The sequence below is a fragment of the Notolepis coatsorum genome (genome assembly GCF_963971535.1).
Source record: "Notolepis coatsorum genome assembly, chromosome: 11".
Lineage (NCBI taxonomy): Eukaryota > Metazoa > Chordata > Actinopteri > Aulopiformes > Paralepididae > Notolepis > Notolepis coatsorum.
The window spans coordinates 40046037-40070344 of NC_140175.1; the positions used below are offsets into that span (position 1 = coordinate 40046037).

The 24308-nt window shown below is 46.9% G+C and overlaps 1 protein-coding gene across 1 annotated transcript in view; it reads left to right on the forward strand.

Moving 5' to 3' along the window:
• Positions 1-24308, forward strand: part of LOC311237099 (ADP-ribosylation factor-like protein 3) — a gene marked incomplete at both ends in the record, with an annotated part of 42090 nt that overhangs the window by 13273 nt on the left and 4509 nt on the right. Inside the window, 2 exons of the mRNA XM_084324905.1 lie at positions 4164-4280; positions 17735-17785. Of these exons, the coding sequence (XP_084181031.1) occupies positions 4164-4280; positions 17735-17785 (168 nt within the window). The remainder of the gene's footprint in view (positions 1-4163; positions 4281-17734; positions 17786-24308) is intronic.

A 24308-nucleotide genomic window follows, 5' to 3' on the forward strand; every position in this document is an offset into this window, starting at 1 on the left:
CAAATACAAAAGTTATCCAAGTGAACTAATCTTCGTGTAAATACACACAGTGAGCAAAGTTCCACAACACAATCCCAAGTGAATATCTTCGTGTAAATACACACAGTGAGCACTGTTCCAAAACACAATCCCAAGTGAATATCTTCGGTGCCAAAAATAGACACTGAGAGTGAAGTCCAAAAAACAATCCAATGTGAATAATATCTTCGGTGTGAACAACACACAGTGGGAGATGTAAAGTCCCAAAAATATTATCCCAGTGAGAACAACAAAAAGGCGATCGCTGGGTGAGTGACTGTCTGATAAAAAAGGTGGTAATCTTCAGTGTTATAGAAACACACGAAAACGGAATTTGATCAAGACAGTCAGTAAAAAACTCACCCAGACGAAGTGCGTAATGAGTGCTGGAACAGCAGCGGAGCGAGCGCGTCGCCACGGGGAAAAGGTGTCCAAGAGGAAGGCTTCTTGGAATATCCTGGAGGTAAAGCACAGAGAGCAAACAGCAGCAGCAGCAGGAACGGAGAATGCAAACAGAGAAATATCAAAACGATCCAACAAACTTGAGTGGGGAAACGGGGTATAAATAATACGGGGATGCTTGATTGACAAGCAGTGACAGCTGGGGGAATGTGATTGAAAAGCGTGTGGACAGGAGAGAACCAATCAACGACGTCTCTGGGAAGAAGCGTGTGAATAGGGGAATGAAATGATTAACAGAAAACTTAAAGGGACAGAGCGAGTGGGAGAGCAGCGGACCAATCATCACAGTACTTCAAGAAGCCTGTGGTGGGGAAAGAGCCAAACCTTACAAAAACACTTATAAAAACCCACTTTAAAAACATGCTTTTTTGTGATTTTATGGTATTTAATTTATTATTTATTACTGTTTACTTATTTTATTTATATGTACATTCCTGTTCCATTGCTAATTGTTCTTCATTTCCTTTTATACTGTTTTATTTGATTGTCTTTTTAGCACAGTGGCTGCTTTTATTTTGATTATTAAAGCACTTTGTAAACCTTGTTTTAAAAAAGTTCTAGATAGTTATTATTATTATTATTATTATTATTATTATTATTATTATTATTATTATTATTATTATTATTATTATTATTATTATTATTATTATTATTATTATTATTATTATTATTTATTATTATTATTATTATTATTATTATTATTATTATTATTATTATTATTATTATTATTATTATTATTATTATTATTATTATTATTATTATTATTATGTCTAATATGAATCTGATTGGGGTCCCTCAACATGACAGCATTTGGGAACCACTGAGAGAACCACCCAGTACGATGGGTATACTATATATATATATATATATATATATATATTTTTTTTTTATTTTTTTTTATATACACTTTTTCTCCCATTTTCTATATTTTCTCCCATCCCAATTTCGTATCATCCAATTCAACCCTCCCCTGTCACGAACGCTGTTTCTTGCCTCCCACAAGCCGGCTGCAATGTGGACTAAGTCATACATAGCACAAGTCCCCTCCGGTACTTGAGGTAACAGCAGTCGCATCTTTTCACCTGCGCAGCTCGATCTCTCAGTGGCGAGGAGTAACGCGTGGGAGGCTCACGCTGCCCCCGACACTTCCTGATTCTACTGCGCAGGCGCACCAACCGACCTGTAGGAGTCGCTGTCCACAACGCCCGATCCCCACCCATCAGTTTCCCACCCCCTAATACGGCCAATGTGTATTAGTACGGACGACCAGCTAAACTGAAAGCAAATGTGGAGCGCTGGGCTCGAACAGGCAAGCCCAGCGTCTCCAGATTTCGTGGTGAGCGCCTTGCCCACTACGCCACGTAGCCGCCCATATATATATATATAATAGTATGGGTATATATACTGTATATACTGTAGTATGGTATATAGTTGGGTAGGAGGGGTGGGTGGGGGACACTGTACAACTGTACAAGCAAAACTGTACATTGGAATATTGACAAAACCATACTTGGTCATTTACTGTACATTGGAGGGGGTTGGGTTAGGACATTTACAGGGGCCAGTTTCGAATTGCAGTCTCCTGTAGGTGTTCTTTGAGAGTGGTTTTGAAAGTGGGTAGTGATTCACATTCCTTTACAGCTTTGGGTAGGGCGTTCCACATTGATGTGGCATAATTGCGAAACGTGTTTAGTCCCTTGTTTGAGCCAAATCTGGGTTTAACATGATTTGTGGAGCTCCCTCTGGTGTTGTGATCGTGGTATTCACTGACCTTTGGGAAGTATTTTGACATGTACATGGGTACCTTGGTCGTGTAGTGTATCTTGTAGACCAGGCCCATTGCAAGTTGCTGTACTCTGTCATCTACTCTAAGCCATCCTAGGTTGTCAAAGTGGGCAGGGGTGAGGTGGGTTCTAGGAGTAAGGTCAAGCAGTAGTCTGACCAGTTTGTTTTGAGATGTTTGTAATTTTGTTTTTAGCGCCTTTGAGGTGCTTTGGTACCATGAGGTGCAAGCATAGTCGTAGTACCCTTGAATGAGTGCTCCTGCCAGAGTCTTCAGGGTATTCTTGTTTACCAGAGAGGAGATCCGGTACAAGAATCGAGTTCGTTGGTTGACTTTTTTTTATTACATTGGATGCCATTTTGTCACAGGAAAGATTAGCCTCTAGGATGGAACCCAGGTAGGTAATTTCATCTTTCCTTGTGACAATATTGTCACCCACTGTAACTGAGAAGCCGTCGGTCTTGCTGAGTTTGTTATTTGAACCAAAGAGAATGGACTCTGTTTTGCCCATGTGTAATGATAGTTTGTTATCAGCGAGCCATATGCAGATTTTGCCTAGTTCTGAGCTGAGGGTTTTTTCAACCTGTAACTTGTTCTTGTCAGAGACCAGCAGGGCTGAGTCGTCCGCAAACAGGAACAAGTTGCAGTCACAAGCTGACGACATGTCATTTGCATAAATTAGGAACAGTAGCGGTCCTAGTATGCTTCCTTGTGGAACACCACAGCTCACCCGGGGGGGGGGGGGGGGGGGGGGTAGGGTACCGTTTACCTCCACCATCTGTTCTCTCCCCTCCAGGTAGGATTGCATCCAGCTCACTGATGCAAAACCAATTGCTTTTAGCTTGTCAATCAGAATGGTGTGATTGACAGTGTCGAAGGCCTTTTGTAGGTCCAGCATGACCATGCCGCAGTATTTGCCCGCGTCCACCTCTTGTTTGATGTGGTCGTTTAAATAGAGAAGGCATGTGTCAGTGGAGTGGGATGTTCTGAAACCAGATTGGAATTCATAGATTCTATTTTTCCGCAAGGTACTTTTCGACCTGTTCGTATACTATTTTTTCCATGACTTTCGAGATGGAGGTAAAGATAGAAACAGGGCGGTAGTTGCCTGGGTCTAATTTGCTGCCCTTTTTGTGCAGGGGTGTTACTCTCGCAATTTTGAAGTCCTTGGGGACGTGTCCCTGTTTTATGGAGAGGTTTATTATGTGTGTGATGACTGGAGTGATGGCGGCTGCTGAGTCTGAGGAATTTGGAGGGGATGTTGTCATGGCCAGTGGCCTTGTTCGGTTGGAGGGCGCTCAGTTTTTTGAGTACCTCATCTGTTGTTACCATTTCCAGTTTGAAGTCGTCTTTGTGGACCCTTAGGTTCTTGTAGTATGCTACTATGTGTTCTACCCCATAATGCCCTGAGTGGGAGGGTAGTTTGTTTACCAGTGTTGTGGCTACTCTGTACCCACTAAGTTACATTCAGTCATTATCCAAACGGTACTAGGGATGGGGAAATCCAACATTTTGTATGCAATAAATTGGCTTGATGTAACGTTACATCCACTTCTTCGAAAACTCCTTTGTATTGTGGTTTGAATTGAATCGTGAAACCCCATATCGAGTATGGAATCGTATGGTGAGATAAGCATATTGTCACTACCAAACAGCCAAGCTGATTTCCACAAGCAGTTATCCCTTCTTGGCATGGGTCCACGTCATGTTGGCATCTTGAGTCATCCCTGTCCCAGGCCAGGTGTTATGTAACTAGGCTTCAATCTGCTCTCTCTTGCTTTCACGCTCTCTCTCTCTCTCTCTCTCTCTCTCTCTCTCTCTCTCTCTCTCTCTCTCTCTCTCCTCTCTCTCTCTCCCTGTCTGTCTTTCCCTCTCTCCTTCTCTCTCTCTGTCCTCACAGGGCTTCAACATAAAGTGTGTCCAGTCCGATGGCTTCAAGCTTAACGTCTGGGACATCGGAGGCCAGCGCAAGATACGCCCCTATTGGAAGAACTACTTTGAGAGCACAGATGTGCTGGTAAGTCACTACACTGCTGATTACAATAGCCAGAAATAAATCTATTAAGCCTTTAGATGAAAGAACTAAACATGTACGAACAGCCAGTGTACTCTCAGTTGTATCCACAGAGTGTAAATGCAATACCTCGCCTGACACGTAACCTCTACTGTACATAGATAATTAGATAATGAGATTTGAAGTCAGTCATTTGGAAACTTAAACCGGCTTAGCCTACATGTGGTTTGCTCTATCAATTTTCAGTCATGTTGACCCCCCCGGATACATTTAGAGTGGTATACAGTTGGAGAGAGGAGGATGACAGATTTCTAACAATAACATTGTTATTTCTGTACATGTCAAGACAGCTATGTTCCACCTGAATATTAAATGTCACCAAACCACGTTTTGTTACAGAGGTTTATACACTGGAATATGGCCCTTGTAAAGTATTAAGTGTTTATGATATTTATATTAATGTGATTTTATCCATAAAAGATAGAAATGGGAAAATCCCAGGCATGTGATAGAATGTGTCCCATTATGAGATAAGGCCATTTGCGCTTATGTCATGCTCAGGTTGACAGCTTCCCAGGGAACAGGGTGAAAAGGAATCCCAACCTGAGCATGACATAAGAACAAAATGGCCACAGTGTGAATATGGTCAATTGTCTGAGGACTTAAAAGGAAGCTGGGGATGTTGTTGCCTTTGTATTATATTAACAGAGACCATTTTACAGTTGGGGGTGTCTGCTGGAGACAGAGCTGACCTGCATTACCTGCAAGCGTTACCTCCAGAATTGGAAACATTGTGTTGAATAAACAACTAAACACACACTCTTTATTTTACCACATCTTTACTTTAATAATGACTTCTACATTTCCAAAAAGGACACACCAAGTATCATGTGACCAAGATTAGATTAGATTAGATTAGATTAAAATGTATTGTCATTATACAGCAAGCACAAATAGCCTACAGTACAACGAAAATAAGTTTGGCATCCAACCATAGTGCAAATTTAACAGTAAAGTGCAACAGTAATATACAATGTACAACAGAACTGGGTATAAAATATATAAATTAGTACTACTGGGTGTTGTGCTAATCAGATGTATGTACAGAGTTGTAGTATTAATATGTATAGTGATTAGGGGTGTAAGGCTGTCCTCGAAGCCTGTTTTTGGGATTTGAACTTCGTCAGGGTTTTTCGAACGTATGTTCGAACCTTCGTTTTTAATAAAAAATAATAATATTAAAAATAACGTTTTTTTTATTTATCCTCAAACTAAATCCTCAATTTGAATAAAGTGATTAATCTGATTAAATGAGTATTTTTTTTAATTAAATCAACTTAATGAATATAACTCATCAGTTTTTTTAATACTATAATATTAGTGTAGCCTAATCTTTATCTGCAACTGTGAAAAAACACCCCATTGGTTTAAACAGAATGAATAGACACATACATGTTTTATATTTTTTTTTCTTATTATATTTTTTTTAATAAAAAAAAAATTCGAATGTTGATTTAGAATTCGAATGCCAACGTAACGAACGAAGGTTAGAACGTTTGGGCTCATCCCTAGTGATACAGTTATAAAAACAGTATAGTATACTGGCCAGCAGCGTAACTAGTAGATAAGGGATATGTACAGATATAGATATAGTATCTACTCAGGCACGTGCACACATAGAGGCCAAGGGGTGCTTGAGCACCTGCCTTTTTGAGCCTCTTTTGAATTTTATTTTTATTTTTATTTTTTTACCGTTACGCATATAGACTGCCCTTCCAACTGAAAAATGTCAGGATAGAATCAAAATATTAGGTAAAGAGAGAGAGATGCCCCATATTCCATTGCAGTTTGCACGGCCTCCTCAGCGTGCCTCTCCGCGGATCTATATATTTTATGCATAGCGTGGGTGGTGATGATGATGATGATGATGATAGAAACCGCTGTGGGGGGGGGAGCTCCCGTAGCTCACCGCATATCTCGGCGCTATTTCTGCGTCGGGGAAAACCGTGCTCGTCACGGATCTGGGGGACACGAGTTCGATTCCCGGACCCGCCGTCATTTCTCAGAATGTCTTCCCCTGCTCTACATCCCATTTCAACCTGTTTCTGTCGGTCATGCTTGACCAGAAAAGCGATAAACGCTAAAAAATAAAGTAAAAAAAAAAAAAAAAAACGCTGTGGCGCATACAGTTGAATGCTGGTATTACACTCATTGAGGGACACGAAGAAGTCAAGTCCGATGGGATTTGGGAATCTCAAATACAAATCGGGATTGGAATAAAAAATGCATTTATATTAAACAATACAGAATATACAGCACTTCTTGGGGTCTGTAGGGTAAGCACTTATTCCCTCCCCCCTGAACATTTATGGAGATGTATGGGCCTTTTAAGTCAGTGATAAAAGTGTCTTTCAAGGATAAGTGAGCTCCTGCACTGATTATTATAGTTCAATATTAAATATTTGATCACCAACACCCCCCAAAAAGCATAAAAAGTAGGGATGCACCGAAATTTCGGCCACCGAACGTTTTCGGCCGAAAATGACCAAAAATGGCCTTTCGGCTTTCGGCCGAAAGAGTTTTTTCACCGAAAATATATCACCGAAACAGAAACAACCTGTAACCTAACGTGTGTTGTTGTGATGATGTCATAAAAACGTGGCTTCAGTCATTACATGCGCGCTGTTTCTATGTGTCGCACTGTTTCTATGTAAACTCAGCGCGCAACGCGTCCAATAAATGCGTCTTTAACATGCTTTATATCCTTATTTACTATATGCCCGTCACGGTTAACTTAAGAGGGGGGGGATTGTGTTTCTCACATTGACGCTGTCTGTCGTTGATAATATAATCTGAAGAGCATTATTATTATTATCATTCTCGAGAATACACGTCGCGCGTCTACTGTGCTAAAGTCAAGAGAGCACATTCATCTGCGGACTAGAAAGGTGCGCTCAGTAGAGCACAGATGTCCGCCACTTGACTTGGAATTAATGTACTGTATGCATTCAGAAGTGCTGAATAAATGTTTTATGGACCCATAATAGTGATTATTTATTATTTAAGTTAAGTTTTGCCATAATCATATATTTTTCCATAATCAGGTAGCTGAACAACATTGGTAAAAAAAAATTCTATTCTATGAATCATTTTTGGCCTTTCGGCATTCGGTTTTCAGCCAACTGTTTCCTATTTTCGGTATCGGTTTCGGCCAAGAATTTCCCATTCGGGCCCCCCGCCCGAAAAGGGCCCTTAAAAATCGCGCTCGCGCGCTACGCGCGCTTGGATAATATATACACACAAGTGTAGTGCCCTTTTCAGCCTTTGAGCACCTGCCCCTCTAAAGTCCTGTGCACGTCCCTGTATCTACTGATATGTAAAAGGATTATGTGCAGGCGGGCGGCTACGTGGCGTAGTGGGCAAGGCGCTCGCCACGAATGCGGAGACGCTGGGCTCGCCTGTTCGAGCCCAGCGCTCCACATTGCTTTCAGTTTAGCTGGTCGTTCATACTAATACACATTGGCCGTATTAAGGGGTGGGAAACTGATGGGTGGGGATCGGGCGTTGTGGACAGCGACTCCTACAGGTCGGTTGGTGCGCCTGCGCAGTAGAATCAGGAAGTGTCGGGGGCAGCGTGAGCCTCCCACGCGTTACTCCTCGACACTGAGAGATCGAGCTGCGCAGGTGAAAAGATGCGACTGCTGTTACCTCAAGTACCGGAGGGGACTTGTGCTATGTATGACTTAGTCCACATTGCAGCCGGCTTGTGGGAGGCAAGAAACAGCGTTCGTGACAGGGGAGGGTTGAATTGGATGATACGAAATTGGGATGGGAGAAAATATAGAAAATGGGAGAAAAAAGTGGATAAAAAAAAAAGGATTATGTGCAGGCATGTGCAGACAGATGTGGATAGATATATATACGGTAAGAATAAATATATATATATACGGTAATACAGCATTATTGTACATGTTATCATACAGAGCTATGGGTTATATTTTGGGAGGCCTCAGTAAAACCACAGAACGACTCCAACTCATTCAAAACTCGGCAGCTAGGCTATACTAGAACCAAGAGGAGAGACCACATCAGTCCAGTATTAGCTACCCTGCACTGGCTTCCGGTAACATTTAGAATCGATTTCAAGGTCCTCCTCCTTATATAGTATACAAACTGGTCTATTGAAGGTTCCAAACCACAGCCTAAGGAAAATCGGGGATGCAGCCTTCGCAAACTATGCACCAAAATTATGGAACACCCTATGGACATTAGGGAAGCTGGATCTCTAAAGAAATAAGCTAAAAACGTACCTCTTCACCTTAGCCTTTTAATACACTCCGCTGCTGATTGTACTGTAGATTGCACTATTTTACTCTGTCCATTCTATTTTCACTATTTTACTCTGTCCAATGACTCTTTTATTACAGGTTCTAAACTGTCAGGTATTGAACTGTGTGGGTATCAAGCAGGAAGAAAGACTGTCAGGTTTTAAAACTGTGTGGGTGACCCAGGCCTGAACTGCGCCCTGAGAGGGAGGTTTGAAGGGTCAAAGAGGGTATCAAACAGGAAGGAAGACAGTCAGGTTTTAAACTGGATATCAAAACAGGGAAGGTAAAGACGGTTTTAAACTGTTAAACAGTGATTCAGAACTATTTTATTACATTATGTTACTCTGTCCATTCTATTTTATATGTTGCATCATTTTACTCTGTCTACTCTATTCTACTATTTATTGCACTGCACTATTGCACTATTTTACTCTGTTTATTCTATTTTACTCTTTTTATTATTGTCTATTTTTAAACTGCAATATAATCAAACCATAAACCAGGTGGCCTATTGGGATGTTAGATCCTAATGTGAAAAACTGTGATTTTATATGTCTGCACTTCATGTGCTAATTCTGTGCCTCTCTTTTTTCTGTTGTGAAGCACTTTGAGCTGCAATTCTTGTATGAAATGTGCTATACAAATAAAGTTTATTATTATTATTATTATTATTATTATTATTATTATTATTATTATTATATGCGGGTGTATATTAGGTATATAGAAGGATTATATGCAGGTATATTCAGACATATACTCAGTACTCCAGTTGAGGGGGGATGGCATCCCCCCTGAAATAAAAACAGTCAATATCATCCCCCTTCCCTTCTATCCCTTATGTCATTGTATCAATGAACATGGTATTACTGCTATTTCCACATTCAGGGAAGAATCCACAAAGAATGGATTGTGCAGTGCTAATTGCACCCTTAACTGCGTGAGTTTAGTGCGCGGTATCTGCTCTGTCTTTGCGAGCTATCCACAAAGGACATTGCGCGGATGAGATACTAGCGCAGACATGCCCTAATGTGTGCAGTTTGCTCTTGATCTGCTCCAGTGCAGTTGGCTCGCGGAGCAGTCTGCACCTGACAGCACTGTTGGCAGATATCAGGAAGGGGAAAAATAAACCCGAAATGAGGCATGGACATAACAGTATTTTTCACCATTAGTATTCCGTTCATTTTGTATTATATTTAGTTTACTTGGTAATGTATAGAGCTTGCTTAATTTGTATTTTCATGACACATTGCGTCCTTTGCTTTTGTCACTATCTTTCGTCATTGCATTATGTTTGTCTGTCCTATTCCAATTAAATATTTTTATTATAATTGTACTATATTCTATTGTGCTATATTTAATTTAGTTGATATCCCATTTAATTTGATTCAATCTCTTTATTAAGTTGTACAGCTCTGGCCTATATTTGATTTCATAATTATATTATATTCTATTGTGCTTAACTAATATTTCATTTAATTTTACTCCACCTCTTTATTGTATTATCTGTCTGTAAATGTCTGTCCGCTAATGTCGCACCGAAAACGACCAAAGCAAATTCCTTGTATCTGATTCTGATAAATTTCTCCACCGCAAATCCGCCCCTCAATTAATATCACTGCGGGGGGGGCATTGTCCTACGGGACAATGCATTGGCAACTTGTGGCCCAAGAAGAGACCTACTCCCGTGAATATTATTGCGCAGATCGGAATACGGGCGCATGCGTGGGAGCTTGCGCAAAATCACCCATATTTTTCCACTGCCAGGTTTGGATATCCCAACTGATCGGTCCTATTTTGTATTTTCTGTATACTTTTGAATATATTTTGAATTTGTTTTCAATTAGCATTTGATGCCCTGTTAAAAAACTAACTTTGGGAATGGTAAGATCAAATATTTGTATTTGAACTGCAATAAAATGATGATGGACCAATATTTTTCTCATTCTTTTCCTCCTTTTTCAGAAGGGGTTATTGTTTAATTTACATAATGATTTAATTAATCACAATTGAAAATCAACCCTTTAGATACCAGTAACTGCTTTATTAAATACACTATAATTCAATATTCTAGAAACACATTTGACTTTGTTGGATTGAACAAAATGGTAAATTGGGACTGTTAACCTACAAGACCATAGACTTCCATTACAACCACTTTTGATCCTATACTGTAAGAGGTGCCAAAAATCCATAATAACATCATGCATGTTGTTTTAGAAGTGTATTATCTTTGTGCTTACAGTCATCAAAAGGTATGGTACACAGTTGGTCTTACCCTCTGTGCCATTATCACGACAAATTATGTCCCCATATGATAAAATCCACATGGCTGCAGATCCCGGGGGGGGGGGGGGGGGGGGGGGATATGAATTGTCCTCCCCCAATAATATGTGCTATCAAGAGTAGTGTATCTACTCCCGCTCTGCAATTCTAGTTTCAAAATTGTTATGGTTTGTAACCGACCCCAATCGCACAACACAAGACAGGTATGATGGTTTGCCAAGAAACAGATATTTATTTAGAACAGGGAAAAAGGGCACTGTCCCTTTAAGGGAGAAAACACAAAACACTGGAATAACACAAGAGGGGAAGGTAAAGTGCCTTTAAGAGGCGGGCAGGAAAAGGGAACACTAAGGGAAGGTAAGGGAACGCCTAAGGGAAGGTTAAGGGAACGCCTAAGGGAAGGTTAAGGGAACGCCTTGGGAACAGAGGAACTAGAGACTAGGAGAACTAGGGAAAGAGGACTAGGGACTAGAAGAGCTAGGGATAGAGGACTAGGGACTAGGAGAACTAGGGATAGAGGACTAGGGACTAGGTGGAACTAGAAGGGGAGAACTTGGGACAGAGGGGACTGAGGCCCGCGGAGGCGGGCTGGGGAACAGGGAGGAACTGGGGACAGAGAACCGCGGAGGCGGGCTGGGGACAGGGAGGAACTGGGGACTGGTGGGAAAACATCTGGGCCGCTCTGCAGAACAGAGGAGAGGGTTAATATTCAAAGGGAAAAAACAGAGCAGATGCAGAACAGTCCAAATAACAAAGTAACAAAGTAAATACTATCTTCGTGTGAACAAACACACAGTGGGAGATGAAATGTCCAAAATAATATCCACGAGAGAACAAAACAGAGTGGGAGATGAAATGTCCAAACTAATAACTAAGTGAGAACTAAAGGAGGCAATACGCTGGGAGAGTGACATCACAATCAAAACTCACCCAGGCGTATGCGTAATGGTACAGGAACAGCAGCGGGAACGGGGGCAAGAGGCATTACGCTGAGTGAGTGACATCACAATCAAAACTCACCCAGGCGTATGCGTAAAGGTACAGGGACAGCAGCGGGAACGGGGGCAAGGGCACTACGCTGAGTGAGTGACATCACAATCAAAACTCACCCAGGCGTATGCGTAAAGGTACAGGGACAGCAGCGGGAACGGGGGCAAGGGCACTACGCTGAGTGAGTGACATCACAATCAAAACTCACCCAGGCGTATGCGTAAAGGTAAGGGACAGCAGCGGGGCGAGGGCATCGCCACCGGGTGGCTGGCTGTCCGAGCCGAGGAACAGAGTGCTGGAACAGTGGCGGTGACGAGGGAGTCGTCCACCGGGTAGCCGACTGTCGGAGCCGAGGAACAGAGTGCTGGAACAGTGGCGGTGACGAGGGTGTCGTCCACCGGGTAGCCGCTGTCGGAGCCGAGGAACAGAGTGCGCGCCACACCTTGGTGTGCGCGTCGGAACAGTGGCGGTGGCGAGGGCGTCGTCCACCGGGTAACCGCTGTCGGAGCCGAGGAACAGAGTGCGCGCCACACCTTGGTGTGCGCGTCGGAACAGTGGCGGTGGCGAGGGCGTCGTCCACCGGGTAGCCGCTGTCGGGGCCGAGGAACAGAGTGCGCGCCACACCTTGGTGTGCGCGTCGGAACAGTGGCGGTGGCGAGGGCGTCGTCCACCGGGTAGCCGCTGTCGGGGCCGAGGAACAGAGTGCGCGCCACACCTTGGTGTGCGCGTCGGAACAGTGGCGGTGGCGAGGGCGTCGTCCACCGGGTAGCCGCTGTCGGGGCCGAGGAACAGAGTGCGCGCCACACCTTGGTGTGCGCGTCGGAACAGTGGCGGTGGCGAGGGCGTCGTCCACCGGGTAGCCGCTGTCGGAGCCGAGGAACAGAGTGCGCGCCACACCTTGGTGTGCGCGTCGGAACCGAGAGACGCCTCGGGGTGCGTCTGCGAGGAGGAGTGTGCCAAGCACGAAGGTCTGGAAGATGCGCGTCGGCGCGCTGAGGTCTGGAGAGCGTGCCAAGCTCGAAGGTCTGGAAGATGCGCGTCTGTGCGCTGGTACGGAGGAGCGTGCCAAGCTCGAAGGTCTGGAAGATGCGCGTCAGTGCGCTGGTATGGAGGAGCGTGCCAAGCTCGAAGGTCTGGAAGATGCGCGTTGGTCTAGATGTGCGTCAGGACGAACAGCTGCGCTGGGGTCTGCAGTGGAACGCTGGGGTGCCTCCCGTGGAAGTTACAGGGAGCGCAGAACAGTCTCCTCCACAGGCTACGGCGACAGCAGACGAAGGCTGGAGCAAACATCTCAAGGCTGGAGAGATCCATCTTACAGCATTGGTAGACCAGAGGGTCTCCCGAAAGAGTCTAGATGTTAGAGAATATGACTCAGCATGAATACAACACGACCCCACGCCAAAACGAGGGGAAGCGCCCTGGTATTTAAAGCCCACAGGGGGACTAATTAGCCTGCCATCACAGGTGCGAGAGATAATAGAATATCAAACAGGTGTGGCCACTAAGGGTAAGGAACGAGAGGGTGGGGGCTAGAGAGAGTGAGTAGGGAATTCCTAACAGTAGGCTTAAAGAAGACAGAGAAAAGGTAGTGAGCAGCGGGCAAAACCTCACAGTACCCCCCCCTCAACGGGAGCCACCCGGCGACCCAAAACAAATACAGACAGAGTGGCAGGGGGCAAAACAAGAGGTACTGGCCAAGCCAGCAGGGGAAGCCACCACAAGAGTGGGGCTAGCAAAAGAAACAGGGTCGCCGAGGGGTAACTAGGGTAGCAGAGGGGCAACTGGTCTAGAGGAACTGGGTCTAGAGAACTAGTCTAGCGAACTGGGCAAGAGAACTGGTCTAGAGAACTGGTTTAGGGAACTGGTCTAGAGAACTGGTCTAGAGGAACTGAGGGGCAAGCAGGGTAGCTAAGGGGTAACCATGGAAGCACCGGGAAAGGGCTAGCAGAGGGAAGGTTAGCTGCCAGGGCACTGATAGCTACAGGGCCTATGCTAGCTGTACTGCTACATCAACATAGAGGCTGCGCAAGCTGCCGGAGCCAGGCTAGCAGAGGGAAAGGGTAGCTGCCAGGGCACTGATAGCTACAGGGCCTATGCTAGCTGTACTGCTACATCAACATAGAGGCTGCGCTAGCTGCCGGAGCTAGGCTGGCAGACAGGGCTGGACCAGCATGAGAGCACAAGCTAGCTGGAAGGACAGTCCTAGCTGTGTGAGAAAAACTGACCTTGCTAGCTGAAAGGGCAGTCCTAGCAGCGGGATAAACTACACAAAAAAGTGGAGGCCATGCAGAGGGACCGGGTTAGCTGCTTGGGCCTGGCTAGCTACAGGGCCTATGCCAGCTGCAAGGCTGCATTAACATAGAGGCTGTGCTAACAGCCAGGGCCAAGCTAGCAGACCGGGGCCATGCAGAGGGAAACTGGGTTAGCCGCCAGGGCATGGCTAGCTACAGGGCCTATGCCAGCAGCAAGGGCTGCATAAACATAGAGGCTGTGCTAGCAGCCGGGGCTAAGCTAGCAGACAGGGGCTCTGCTGAGGGACTGGGTTAGCTGCCAGGGCATGGCTAGCTACAGGGGGGTCAAACAGGGCAAAACGGGAAGCAAACAGGGGAGCTAACCGGGGAGACTAACAAGCTAAACAGGGGAGTAACAGGCTAACAAGGGAGCTAAACAGGACTAACAGGGAAGCTAAACTGGGCAAACAGGGAAGCTAACAGGGCTAACAGGGGAGCTAGAGGGGAGACTAACAAGCCAACAGGGGAGCTAACAGGGCTAACAGGGGAGCTAGAGGGAACAAGAAAAAAAAAAGGCAAACTCAACATACACCGTCTGTGCTGGCTGGGGTCGTAGACTTGGTGGGGTCGTACTGTTATGGTTTGTAACCGACCCCAATCGCACAACACAAGACAGGTATGATGGTTTGCCAAGAAACAGATATTTATTTAGAACAGGGAAAAAGGGCACTGTCCCTTTAAGGGAGAAAACACAAAACACTGGAATAACACAAGAGGGGAAGGTAAAGTGCCTTTAAGAGGCGGGCAGGAAAAGGGAACACTAAGGGAAGGTAAGGGAACGCCTAAGGGAAGGTTAAGGGAACGCCTTGGGAACAGAGGAACTAGAGACTAGGAGAACTAGGGAAAGAGGACTAGGGACTAGAAGAGCTAGGGATAGAGGACTAGGGACTAGGAGAACTAGGGATAGAGGACTAGGGACTAGGTGGAACTAGAAGGGGAGAACTTGGGACAGAGGGGACTGAGGCCCGCGGAGGCGGGCTGGGGAACAGGGAGGAACTGGGGACAGAGAACCGCGGAGGCGGGCTGGGGACAGGGAGGAACTGGGGACTGGTGGGAAAACATCTGGGCCGCTCTGCAGAACAGAGGAGAGGGTTAATATTCAAAGGGAAAAAACAGAGCAGATGCAGAACAGTCCAAATAACAAAGTAACAAAGTAAATACTATCTTCGTGTGAACAAACACACAGTGGGAGATGAAATGTCCAAAATAATATCCACGAGAGAACAAAACAGAGTGGGAGATGAAATGTCCAAACTAATAACTAAGTGAGAACTAAAGGAGGCAATACGCTGGGAGAGTGACATCACAATCAAAACTCACCCAGGCGTATGCGTAATGGTACAGGAACAGCAGCGGGAACGGGGGCAAGAGGCATTACGCTGAGTGAGTGACATCACAATCAAAACTCACCCAGGCGTATGCGTAAAGGTACAGGGACAGCAGCGGGAACGGGGGCAAGGGCACTACGCTGAGTGAGTGACATCACAATCAAAACTCACCCAGGCGTATGCGTAAAGGTACAGGGACAGCAGCGGGAACGGGGGCAAGGGCACTACGCTGAGTGAGTGACATCACAATCAAAACTCACCCAGGCGTATGCGTAAAGGTAAGGGACAGCAGCGGGGCGAGGGCATCGCCACCGGGTGGCTGGCTGTCCGAGCCGAGGAACAGAGTGCTGGAACAGTGGCGGTGACGAGGGAGTCGTCCACCGGGTAGCCGACTGTCGGAGCCGAGGAACAGAGTGCTGGAACAGTGGCGGTGACGAGGGTGTCGTCCACCGGGTAGCCGCTGTCGGAGCCGAGGAACAGAGTGCGCGCCACACCTTGGTGTGCGCGTCGGAACAGTGGCGGTGGCGAGGGCGTCGTCCACCGGGTAACCGCTGTCGGAGCCGAGGAACAGAGTGCGCGCCACACCTTGGTGTGCGCGTCGGAACAGTGGCGGTGGCGAGGGCGTCGTCCACCGGGTAGCCGCTGTCGGGGCCGAGGAACAGAGTGCGCGCCACACCTTGGTGTGCGCGTCGGAACAGTGGCGGTGGCGAGGGCGTCGTCCACCGGGTAGCCGCTGTCGGGGCCGAGGAACAGAGTGCGCGCCACACCTTGGTGTGCGCGTCGGAACAGTGGCGGTGGCGAGGGCGTCGTCCACCGGGTAGCCGCTGTCGGAGCCGAGGAACAGAGTGCGCGCCACACCTTGGTGTGCGCGTCGGAACCGAGAGACGCCTCGGGGTGCGTCTGCGAGGAGGAGTGTGCCAAGCACGAAGGTCTGGAAGATGCGCGTCGGCGCGCTGAGGTCTGGAGAGCGTGCCAAGCTCGAAGGTCTGGAAGATGCGCGTCTGTGCGCTGGTACGGAGGAGCGTGCCAAGCTCGAAGGTCTGGAAGATGCGCGTCAGTGCGCTGGTACGGAGGAGCGTGCCAAGCTCGAAGGTCTGGAAGATGCGCGTTGGTCTAGATGTGCGTCAGGACGAACAGCTGCGCTGGGGTCTGCAGTGGAACGCTGGGGTGCCTCCCGTGGAAGTTACAGGGAGCGCAGAACAGTCTCCTCCACAGGCTACGGCGACAGCAGACGAAGGCTGGAGCAAACATCTCAAGGCTGGAGAGATCCATCTTACAGCATTGGTAGACCAGAGGGTCTCCCGAAAGAGTCTAGATGTTAGAGAATATGACTCAGCATGAATACAACACGACCCCACGCCAAAACGAGGGGAAGCGCCCTGGTATTTAAAGCCCACAGGGGGACTAATTAGCCTGCCATCACAGGTGCGAGAGATAATAGAATATCAAACAGGTGTGGCCACTAAGGGTAAGGAACGAGAGGGTGGGGGCTAGAGAGAGTGAGTAGGGAATTCCTAACAGTAGGCTTAAAGAAGACAGAGAAAAGGTAGTGAGCAGCGGGCAAAACCTCACAAAAATACTCCTAAAAGCTTAATTTGCATAAACAATTTCTACCAGGGGACGATGCCCCCGGACCCCCCTACTCTGCGTCCCCCCCAAACTTGTCATGAGATCTGCAGCCCTGACCATCCCCCCTGTTTTTTTTTCACAACTCGAGTACTGCATATACTGTATATATGGGTAGACTATAGTATGAGGTGGGTAGTTAAGATTATTATCATTACTATGATTACAGTGTAGGGCAGTTGTAGACAGTGAAAGCAGTAGGTAGGTAAAACAAGTAGGTATATTACCGCTAATTTGCAAAAACTGGAGAGACACTGGGCCTTGCGTGTTAAACACGCCACCATCTTGGCTCAAGATTATATTTACATTGTAGGCTAGTGTATGGGATGCAGTTATGAGTGTGGATTTGTCATCCTTACCTGCTTGTAATAATGAGAGAATCACTCATCCCAGACATACTGTAGGTGCTGCAGTTATATATGGGGATGCTTATATTATGAGAATTGTCAGATGTCACAGCATTTTGAGTCTTGGCATTGTTTGCTATCAGCCTCTGGCAAATGTTCTGCGTCCCTGTGCACCTGCATCCAGGTTCGTCATGTGATCTGTAAATTTTTTTATGTGAATGGTGAGTCATGTGTTCTGTTCCATGACTGTGTTTTTCCTCACAGATCTACGTGATTGACAGCTCCGACAAGAAGCGGTTTGATGAGACCAACCAGGTAAGATCTTATCTGCATTTTACATGGCACAATTATAACCCATGTGGGTGACAGGATTACAGTAATCTGATTATGAAAAATTGGTAAATGTGGGCGGCTGATTGGCGCAGTGGGCAAGGCGCTCGCCACTAACGCAGGATATGCTGGGTTCGAGCCCAGCTCTCTGCGTTGCTACCGGCTGGCCGGTTGTTCATACTAACACAATTGGCAAGTGTTAGAGGGTGGGAAAGCCGGTGGGTGGGCATTGGATGTTGTGGACAGCGACTCCTACAGGTCGGTTTGGTGACGCCGATGTGGCGTAAACAGGAAGTAGCGGGGGCAGCGTGAGCCTCCCACGCGTTACCCCTCGCCACTGAGAGTTCGAGCTGCTCCGGTGAAAAGAGGCGACGGCTGCCTCCTCGTGTACCGGAGGGGACACGTGATGCAAGGCTTCTGTCCTCACTACAGCCGACCAGTGGGAGGCATAGTCTAGCAACGTTCAAGACAGGGGAGGGAAGAATTGGATAATACGAAATTGGGATGGGAGAAAAATAGAAAAATGGGGAGAAAAAGTGGATAAAAAAAAATAATAGTTAAATGTAATATAGTTACTGAAAGGGGGAAAATACACAATAAAACAATTACTTTACTAATACATCTGAAGAAATGGGTGATTTCTATTTCTAATCTTTGTATGGATTTGTCTGAAATGTTCTTTAGGCACTGGGGAACATTGACATGTTCTCCTTGTCGTTTAGCCAGTCTTCAGATTAACAAGCCTAAACAATCTGTTCAGAATAGCCTCCCCTTGATGATGTCACAATGGGATCACACAATTTGATTAATCAGTTAGTAAAAGTTACAGGCAGGGAAGGAAGTAATTAATTTAGAATGTGGTGTGTTGCTATACCCACCAAAAATGGCATATTCAAAACCAGGGGAGAAAGAGTTCCTGGAAGATAGATAATTAAGGCTGTGATCACATTTGCCGCCTTTTTCTTACGCTCAAACGCGAGGCGCAGCAGTGTACATAGAATCGAAAGTGCACAGGGAGCAATGAGCGATTGATTGATTGAAAACGTTATTAACAGATTGCAGAATGGGTACAATACAGTACGGCTCAATACCCACAATTGTTAACACTTTGTGCGCCAAAAACCAGTATACTCGTTATTGCCTGCCAATCGTTGTGCGCAAACAACGAGGGAACTCGTTTTTGGGATCAATATTAAATTTTTTCGCCATGGCATTCATAATTCATCCAGCCTCCCTCCGGGACGCAGCTGGACCCTGGTCTGATATTGCAACGCCTCAATACCGCCCCCTGGTGGATTTCGGGCGAGTTACACTCCATGCCAAACCGGAAGTGGCGCTTGGTGCATCGGGGAAATTCCTCCGCCAGAGATATATTGTAACGTGGGTCTAGATACACACTCGAGTGCATTGGGATCGCTTTTGAAACGCAATAATCAATATGATTTCGCCGTTTATTGTGTCATACAAACGGGAAATGGATCTAGCAGATCGACGTTAAATAATTGGAATATTTTTCCTCCAGTCTCATTGGCAAACGGTAAGAGGAAATGTGATGTCTTCAAATGGCCGGGAAAATCCTGTGTCCCACCTATTCTAATTTGGTGTGGGAGACAGGGACCCCCCCCCCCCCCCCTGTGACAAGAGAGCAAGGCTCTGAAACTCTCTGAGGAGGAGGCTCTGAAACTCTCTGAGGAGGAGGCTCTGAAACTCTCTGAGGAGGCTCTGAAACTCTCTGAGGAGGCTCTGAAACTCACTGAGGAGGCTCTGAAACTCTCTGAGGAGGCTCTGAATCTCTGAGGAGGCTCTGAAACTCTCCGAGGAGGAGGCTCTGAAACTCTCTGAGGAGGCTCTGAAACTCTCTGAGGAGGAGGCTCTGAAACTCTCTGTGGAGGAGGCTTTGAAACTCTCTGAGGAGGCTCTGAAACTCTCTGAGAAGGAGGCAATGAAACTCTCTGAGGAGGCTCTGAAACTCTCTGAGGAGGCTCTGAAACACACTGAGGAGGCTCTGAAACTCTCTGAGGAGGCTCTGAAACTCTCCGAGGAGGAGGCTCTGAAACTCTCTGAGGAGGAGGCTCTGAAACTCTCTGAGGAGGCTCTGAAACTCTCTGAGGAGGCTCTGAAACTCTCTGAGTAGGCTCTGAAACTCTCTGAGTAGGCTCTGAAACTCTCTGAGGAGGAGGCTCTGAAACTCTCTGAGGAGGCTCTGAAACTCTCTGAGGAGGAGGCTCTGAAACTCTCTGAGGAGGCTCTGAAACTCTCTGAGGAGGCTCTGAAACTCTCTGAGTAGGCTCTGAAACTCTCTGAGGAGGAGGCTCTGAAACTCTCTGAGGAGGCTCTGAAACTCTCTGAGGAGGCTCTGAAACTCACTGAAGAGGCTCTGAAACTCTCTGAGGAGGCTCTGAAACTCTCTGAGGAGGAGGCTATGAAACTCTGAGAACACCCTCGTCAAGGAGACTGATAGGTAGAAAGGCACAACCTCTCGGCCAATCAGTTTCGTAAAGGATATAACTATATCCGGGGGGGAGGTTTATTTGTCCACCGCCTCACCCCTGATATGACGCCATAAAAAAGCAGAGCCGTGACACCAGTTGCATAGCGCGCTACATGAAAGCACATACACCTGTAGAGTAATAGCTTTACATCATGCACGCCAACCTCAGCCGATAACCTCGTTTGTGTAAAAAAACTGGTTTTATCCATGGCTCTGGCTTATGTGCAAAAAACTTGCCACCCGCTATATTTTTTTACCTTTACCCTTAAGCAAAGAAAAAATAACAGACTGAAGAGAGGGACTCAAAAAGTCCTTGGTTCACATGCTACATATGTACAACTCTGTAAGCTAACAATAGCACACCAGTTGCGGACTCAAATGCTACGTTTTAACCTAAAAACGTATTTACATGAAACACACACAACCCTCATCATACAATGAAGCCGTCAAGTTCACTTTTACCACGTAAGAAAGAACACTGGCTTAGGTAGAGAGAAAGGACATAAGCCCTTGTCTAAGTGCTAGAACACAGGCCTTGCAAGTTATACACAACAGCAATCAAGCATATTTCAGAGAAATCTGCACAAACTCCCAAGCAAGAAGGCGACCCCAGCATTTGTAGCTGTGGGTTTATATAGCACACGTCGTATCCCCCAAATACAGTGAAGTAAACACACGTTTTGTTAAACAAAAACATTCCCCCCCTAGGAGGGACCCTTTGTGTTATCAACCAAAATTATTTGGGGGGGGGGGGGAGAGTGAAGCATAAGTGGTAACGTGTCCTACCTGACCCCCGGGCGCAGGACGATTGGCCGCAACAATGGTGGTCCACCTCGTTGACGAGGCCTCTTGCTGGCGGGGCCAGTAGTGGCGACGGCTGGAGTCCTGCTCCGGCGTTTCGCCCACATCCTGCGGCCGGCCGTGGTGCAGGCTGACGACATCCTCTGCCAGAGATGACGCCGAATCAGAGTGTCCAGGGCCCGCTACCTCCCCACGGCTATCGCTAACGGTTAGCAACAAGCTAACGGCTAACTCCAGGCTGACGGTTAGCAACAAGCTAACGGCTAGCCCTTACAGGCCCACCGTTAGCTACCGACCAACGGCCAGCTACCGGCTAACGGCTAGCTCTTACCGGTCCACCGTTAGCTACCGGCTACTACTGAAGCTGCGTAAGGTGGGGAATAGCGATGCAGGCCTGGTCACTCCAGATAGCCGACTGCCTCTTCTTTAGCACAAAGAAAAAAAGCAGACAACGCCCGCCTCCCTCACAGGACGGCGTTGCCAGAGATACAGTGGCGTCGGCAGTGAAGCCCTGTTTATGCAGGCCGCTGCCGCCCTAAGCTTGTGGATAAAAAACATGCAAGCTCGCATCCCTCGCGCCGGGAGGCACAACCCACTTTCTTTTTGATAGGCGGGGGCCAACGTCCAGTGCGGATGGCAGTGGGCATCCCTCCTCAGAGGTGGGACTTGAACCCAGACTCGGAATCGGGGCTCCCAGGAAAACAAAGCTTCTGTCTTCGTGGGGCGTCATACAAGAACTCCCCGTCCCCTCCATGCAATCCCAATTGTCCATAGGACATTACCGGCTAACAGCTAGCTACAAGCTAACGGCCAGGCTACAGGCTAACGGCCGGCCATAGGCCAACGGTTTAGCTACCGGCTAATGGTTAGCCACAGGCTAACAGCCAGTTACTGTATCTCGGACGTGATGGAGAGGTAACGGAGGAATCCTCGCCTGGAGCCGGCTGTTCTGCGGGGCCGTATGCCTGAGCAGCCGACCCCACACAACTGACGCATCCGTTTAGACCGTCCGCCGCCGCCGCTCACCGCCAATTGACGTGAGCGTGCAGAGGCGGAGAGCCCGCGCCGCAAGACACCACCCACCAGAGAGGCCGTCGGACCAGCCGACTGCCTCCCGTGTCAATAGCATCCAGCTGCACAGCCGGAGAGCAACGCTGGCGGGGGAACTGCTCAGCGACGCGCACTCCCCTCTGGGTGCCGCTGAGGCTCACCTGCCTGCCACAAACGTGGAGCAGGAAAGCCCCACTACGCCCTGAGGAAGCCCGAATGTGAAGCGCCGGTGGAGGTCAGAATAATCCTCTAGACTCTCCGGTGGTGACGACATTATCCTTTCTTTCTCCAGTAAATTAGTGAGAGAGGGAAAAACAAAAGACAATGCCAACACAGCTCCTATAACTAAACTAACTACTTTAAGCACTGAACTTGAAGAGGTGCTATACACGGACTTCACGTGGTGAAAGTAGGGAAGGAGTTGGTAGTATGGCCATGGCCCCGCTTATGTGTGAGCGGATGTGGGCGTGGCCAGGCAGGTGTGGAGCTTGCATGTGGTTGAAAGTTTTCATGATAGCATATGATTAAAGGGACAGTTCCAATAGAGCAGAGCGCAAAGCTATAACGAAATATAACAAGTCTCAGTCTCTCTCTCCTTCAAGTAACCAAACGTTACACTATAAAAACAAACTGGATAGTTCATATAAGCCATTCTCCCTTTCTGTGTGTGTATGTGTGTGCGCGCTCTGGTCTTTGGAAAATTTGATAGTATTTACTGAGGATGGCCAGATAATGTTGATATTTAAACTTAAAAAATAATTATACAGAGAGAAGCTTCAGCAAGTACAAAACGCTGCTGACCGACAAAAGAGAATCCCTCACTGAGGAAAACACAAAGGCCTATCCATCATGTATCACAATGGTGATGTCAGCCAGAGATGGGGAGAAGCATGAACCTTTAAAGGAGATCTCTTTGAAATAAATAACATTTAAAAAAATATATCTGATTTCTTTTAAACAAATTATTATTTTGTATTATTTAACTATTTAATTATTATTTAGTTATTGCACTGCACTGGCAGTTGAACTGCATTGAACTGAACTGAATTGAAAAAAATAAACCTCATAACTGAACTGGCACTGAACATTGAACTACACTGTTTGCAGATGTACTGTTTTTATTAAAGTTACCGTAATTTTCGGACTATAAGGCGCACCTGAATATAAGCCGCAGCAGCTAAATTGAATGATGTGTACATATATAAGCCGCACTGGACTATAAGCCGCAGTTTTTTTTTTTTTTTTTTTTTTTTTCCCTCCATTTTCCTCCGATTTTCTCCCATCCAAATGTTAGTCGTATGCCAATTCCCAATCCCCTTCCTGGTCGCTGCGCACTTACCCCCCACAGTCAGATCATCTGGGAGAGTGGAGGCTATCACGTGCTTCCTCCGACACACGTCCAGCCAATCAACCACTTCTTTTCACCTGGCAGCGCGGATCCTCCCTGAGAGGGCGTAGCGTGTGGAAGGATCACACTATTCCACTCAGGTCCTATCCGCGCTTAGCAGGCGCCCCGACCGAACTGTAGGAGTCGCTGTTTACAACGACCCGGACCCACCCCGCCAGCTTCTCCCACCCTCTAATACAGCCAATTGTATTAGTGTGAACGGCCAGCCAAGCTGGTGACAACGCGAATCCAGCTCACAGCTCCGGGGTTGGTGACGAACGCAATCTCCGCTACGCCACCTAACCGCCCCTCGCCGCAGGTGTTTTAATGTTTAATTACCATTATGTAAGGGTTCGTGCACAGAGGGGATTGTCGGGAAAGAGATGGCTGGTGATCGTGGATGTTTTGACACTCCTCCACACTGTCAGGATCCACTCGCAAACTTGAGCGAAAGTTGCTTTTCGCATGCGACCAGTTTTGGTGAATGATTTATCGCCGCTAGTCATCCACGCCTCCCACTGAACGCGTAGTGCCACTTTGAACGCATGATTTACACTGATGTCGAGTGGCTGCAGATGCTTCGTTGTGCCCCCAGGAATCACCGCTGGAATTGAGTTTGTGCTCTTGATGGCTGCTTTCACAGAATCTGTTATATGGGCCCTCATGCTGTCCAAAACGAGCATGTAGCACTCATTCAGCCACTCCTTCATTAGCTGTCTGTCTGACCGGCCATAGAGCCCATAGAGTTAAAGGTGGTGGACTGTAACCTGTAAAATCCA